We start from the raw sequence: 5216 nt of genomic DNA on the forward strand, positions 1-5216 counted from the left end.
CAATATTTTACTTCCCACAGGAGGGCGCTGATGCTATACTCAATGTGTTCTGAATGTATTTTTTTTTTGTGTGTATTTCGATAAGGTTATTTTTAACATTAGGCAACACGTGAATTGAAAAGCCTACACCAATCTCTGCACTGATACAACAAGAAGGGCATTCGTTTAACGATACGGGAACATCTTACAAAAAAACAAAATTGCTGGACACATCTAACAAGACCTGATATCACAGGCTGTCTCTCCGTTGCCTTCACGGAACAGCAGAGAAAGAGATACACAGAGCTACAAGGAATACTCCATTATTAGACACTCTTCACTAAAATGAGAGACATAATCCTAGACTTGCCATATCTGCCAGTATCAGAACAGCAGACCAGCTTCTCATTCCATTGGAAGAGGAAACTCAAGACTGCTGCAGTCTAATATTCAATTTACTATTACAGCCTGAGGAACAGAGAAGAAGCAGAAGCTTGGTTAAAGTAGACCCACAAAATGTAGAATTTATAAATCTCACCCAGACAAGCAGACTGAAAATGGAAGCATGCAACTATTTAACATAAGGTAAAAGCTTCTATCCACTAGATAGCACGGACAAGCTTGTACTTTGTTTTTATTGGCAATGTTTTCATTTTGTCAAGGTAGTTTCCAAAAAAATGGCCATAAACACAACTGATTTTATCCAAAGTAAGTTAGTGAATTTCTGTTAATTCATTTGGACATTCAAGGCCCACTCTGTATTTAACAGTATTAGCACACAAGAGGCAAACATGTTGACACAGGTAAGATACCAACAACAATGACAACTGCTGTCCAATCATTCTTTGTACTTAAAGCAGCCCATAGCTTTAATGTGGGCAGATTACGTGCCTATAATTAAATCCACCACACACTGACAACAAGTACCAGGTGGGATATGGAGAACAACAGGTGGTAGGGTTAAAAAATGGGGACTGCCAAGGACCACAGAACCGGAATAACCGAACAATACTTTGAACAAGGTCTCTAATACCCTACCATTGGGCCTAATGAAAGAAACTATAAGTAAAAATCTGTGGACCTCTTTTGCACAGACCTTGGATGACCTACAGTACAAACAAACACACAGCGTTCTTGATAGAGCTGCTGAAATGGTCACACAGCACAGGGAGCTCAGCCTGGGCTGGGAATGGCACCACGTGGAGAAGGCCCCCCAGCTACAGTTCCTGCACATCCTGGACACATACTGGATCTCCGGATCAAGAGCTGCAATTTCACTACGCTCCTTTTCATGTGCTGCACATATGCTATATGTCGTCGGAGCTCATGTGTTGTGGTGGTGCGTGTTGGGGGGTGGGAGAGAGTGGGTGAATATATTGTATATCTTCGAAAAAGATGGAGTAGAGATGAGAAAGATGACTGGAGCTGGATGGGACATGAGGCTGAATAACATCTTTCTATTGTAGGCAGGTATGACTCATACCTTGTCAGGAGCTTAGGAACGAACCACACATATTGGGGATCAGAGGAGCTGTTAGAATTGATTAAAATAAGTTATGGAGTCAACTACTGAAGAATAATTTAGAGAAAAGTCATTTTAACTGCATACTGTACATTAAGGATTGTTTTGCATGATCATTAATAGAAATGAACTGATTTATAAATGCAAAACAGTTGCACATTTCATACATTATACAGTATATATTTTTGTAGATATTCAAAGTGACTTGCAGGCAGTAATTTGTCCTTACAGTGCATAACACAGTAGAATGTTACATAAATGCTAATTTCTACATAAATAGTAGAAGTTTTTTGGTAATTTTACACTTCATGGTTTTTACTTCAAACAAAAACACATGCATAGATGCACACAAAAGCAGGCAAGTACTTTAAAAATTTGATGTTTTTTAAATGACAGTTCAGGCTACTCGATCAACAGAATATATTACTGTGGATACTCATTAAAAGTCTTCACCTGCTGGTACATGTGCAGGCCTTTGACAGTACTGTCATGCAGCTCACAACATGAGAGAGTTATGACTGAGCCAGCAACATTAAACATACTGTATAGGATTTTGACTACTTGGATGACATGCCCTGATCCAAGAATTCAAAATCCTGAAAGACCTTTACAAAGTTATTCTAGCCACGTTGTTGAAGGCAGAACTCGGGATTCTAGGAAGCAAAGACTGGATGAGATCCTCTGATGAATGAACTACTGTATCAAAAGAGCTAGATGAACCAGATAGTCACCCCATGTTTGTAACCTTACTTACAGTACATATACCTCCAGTACCTGTTAGTTCTTATAAACCTGCTGCTGGAGGAATTAATACATCACTTACATTTTGACCCAGATAATCTCACTCCGGTGTGCACATTCACGAAAATGGAAAAACAAATAAGCGAATTAAATGTTCTCATTGTATCGAAAAACTTTTTGATTATTCTGTTACGAGCAGTTTACCTTCTCCATCGCTTATCTGTTTAACCTTTTTTTTTCATGAGGCATGCTCATGCCCGTGAAGAGTACTGTTGTGGTTTCACCATTTCCATGACTACAGTCTACTAGGAAAAGGGGGAGGGTCCTTCCAGAGCGTGCTCCTTCCTTCCACATGGGAGGTGCGCTTGAATGGGATTGGAGCCGCTCCAGACATCACAGCCCTATTTATACAGCCCGCAGCGCTCAGCACACCAGAAACCTGAGCAAGCCTGAAGTGGGGGAAGACCTGCAGCTGAGAAGCTCTCTGACAACACTGGACCATTTATGGTAATTCTTCAGCAAACCCGTCTTTAAAGACGCATTGCTGAATTTCTGAAATCTCTGAAGGTAAGCTTAAGACTTGGTTTTTGCTCATAAAGTTATGTTTATACATAAACCGATTCATTGTTTAATGTTATCATAGATTTTTGTAATAATGTGAATTCTTTTTTTACACATCAGCAAGACAGCTGTATAATTTCATATATGACACACGTCAGAATGCCAGCTATATATCAGCACTTATGCTCACAAGTTGTCTTCTGCTTTTACAGATTTGTGCGCTTCTTCTCTCTGATCTTTTGCCCATGTGGGTGATGGACAAAATCCGCGTGTCTGTGGAAAGAACAAGCCTGTCTCTCCCCATAACGGAATACAGTTTCAAAATCGGAGACATCATGTTTGGAGGAGATAAGATGTCGTCTGCGAAAAACAAAAAGATCTCCCTGTGCCCTAATATCATCACCCCCGACAGAATCCCCGAGTTCTGCATACCGCCGAAATTCCCCTCCCAGCAGGACCTCAAGACTGCTGAACTGAACAAACCCACTCCCAGCCTTAAGATTTCCTCTTCGGAAAAGGGCAGTCCTGGAAACGTTCCCCAGCACCGAGAACTGGTCAACACTCATGTGATCCAGGTGGAAAGTGTGGACGAGATGCCCTTTGACTATGGATACAGTGACGAAGAGAGCACCAATGCTGATCCACAGTCCCAAGCTGCACTGTCCTTGCCCCATCTTGCAAAAGCCCAGACCTCCTATGGGTTTTGCACCTTGCTTGAAAGCCCACACACCAGGAGAAAAGAGTCTTTGTTCCACAACGATCCCGGCTCCTGTGGGATCCCAGTGGTACTTCCCAGAGGCAGGTCCAGCACGTACTCAAAAATCTCCTCGTCCACCTTCAGCCTGAACGCCATAACTTCCAGGCTCTCCCCCAGAAGTTTCAGCTTGAACAGGCAGGGCACATTGGACAGTGACACTGCTTCATCCACAGAGTCCTCCCCTTTCAGCTCTCCCATGTTAAACAGGTCTCCCCCTAAATCCTCTCTGTTCAAGGCACTGAGCCAGGAGAAGCTGCTGTCCAGGACTGTGAAGAAATCAACAGTGTGCAGGAACAATTCTTTGTCAACAGACGAGGGGAGTTCAACAGACAACAGCCCAAATATCTTGAGAAGAGCATCTGAGGGCTTGATAGACCCCATGCCCTGTCCCTATGGCTTGACCCCCCCTGCAATTTTCCCAATGGACCTAGTGTACTACAGGGATAGATTCATGAAAGAAAGCCTCATACCCCTGGGGAAAAATGGGACCCTAAGACTTTCTGCTGAGTATAGCCCAGAGAATCAGAGGCTCCGTGTGCGCTTGATCAGTGCAGAAGGACTGTATGCCTTGTCCGTGGATCCCAAAAGCATCAACTGCAGTGTCAGCATCTCTCTTCTGCCGGGAAAAATCCAGAAGCAGCGCAGCACTGTGATCCGGAAAAGCCGGAACCCTATTTTCAACGAGGACTTTTTCTTTGATGGAATTTCTGAAGAAGAGCTGTCTTACAGGTCTCTCAGGTTTAAAGTTGTTAACAAAATGTCAAGTATGAAAAGAGATTATGTTTTGGGAGACTGTGAGCTCCCTCTGAGCAGCATTTCACCTGCATAATGATTCTACAGGACACCTTTTTTACTATTTATATGTATATACAGCAAAAAGTGTTATTTATTTATACTTTTATACTTTGCTAAATGCTGGTTTGATATTAAATGGCAATTTTGAAAAACATGCTCAGGTGTTGGGTGGTTCTTTTTTCCTCATACCGATACAGAACAGCTACTGTATTAGAAACAAAGTAACAAAATACTTTCACGATAAATGTCTGTATTCATCTTTATGTCCTTGTCCTTTAAACAGTTTGTGAGCCACATACAGTAAACCTACAAATAGAAAAATACAGTCTAAACAAGGCTATTGTGTATTATACCTGACTACAGCACAAGTTGATCCTTGTCAAAGAAAACATCAGCACCCTCAGAGATCCAGGTCTCCTTTATTGCAGGCAAGCTTGATTCATATATTCATTTACTAATTGTAAAAACAAATCTATTTCTTTCTTCTGTAAAGAGCAAGTCATTTAGGGGGTTCCTTCTTAAAGAAGTACTGAAACTGCTTTAGTTTCATTCAAGTAACAGCTGTAAATCCTACAGGTATAATTCCAGATATACATATCCCAGTGCTTTCAAAAGCTCTTTAACAAATTAAAAAGGTTATGTAGAATAGTAAACAAAATAGGTAAATGTGATGTATTTTTATTGTGATGTGAGGAATACACTTACTGTGTTCAGAATTTTGAATCTTTATATATGAATAGTAATATTCCTAATTCTTGTATTCCAGTTTTAGTTGAATACTAATTTAAATCTGATACATTTTGAAAGTGATTTGATATGAATCATTAGGCACTCTTCTACTAGTACTGTACGAGCATTTTA

At 40.8% G+C, this 5216-nt stretch overlaps 1 protein-coding gene across 1 annotated transcript; it reads left to right on the plus strand.

The window, feature by feature from the left end:
• The first annotated feature begins 1733 nt into the window (after positions 1 to 1733).
• c2cd4a (C2 calcium dependent domain containing 4A) lies at positions 1734 to 4509 on the plus strand. Its single transcript, XM_006628911.3, has 2 exons — positions 1734 to 2809; positions 3016 to 4509. Exon 2 carries the CDS (start codon positions 3049 to 3051, stop codon positions 4387 to 4389), a length of 1341 nt encoding a protein of 446 aa, XP_006628974.2. The 5' UTR covers positions 1734 to 2809; positions 3016 to 3048; the 3' UTR covers positions 4390 to 4509.
• Positions 4510 to 5216: the final 707 nt, after the last annotated feature.

This window comes from Lepisosteus oculatus, chromosome 5, assembly GCF_040954835.1.
Source record: "Lepisosteus oculatus isolate fLepOcu1 chromosome 5, fLepOcu1.hap2, whole genome shotgun sequence".
Taxonomy (NCBI): domain Eukaryota; kingdom Metazoa; phylum Chordata; class Actinopteri; order Semionotiformes; family Lepisosteidae; genus Lepisosteus; species Lepisosteus oculatus.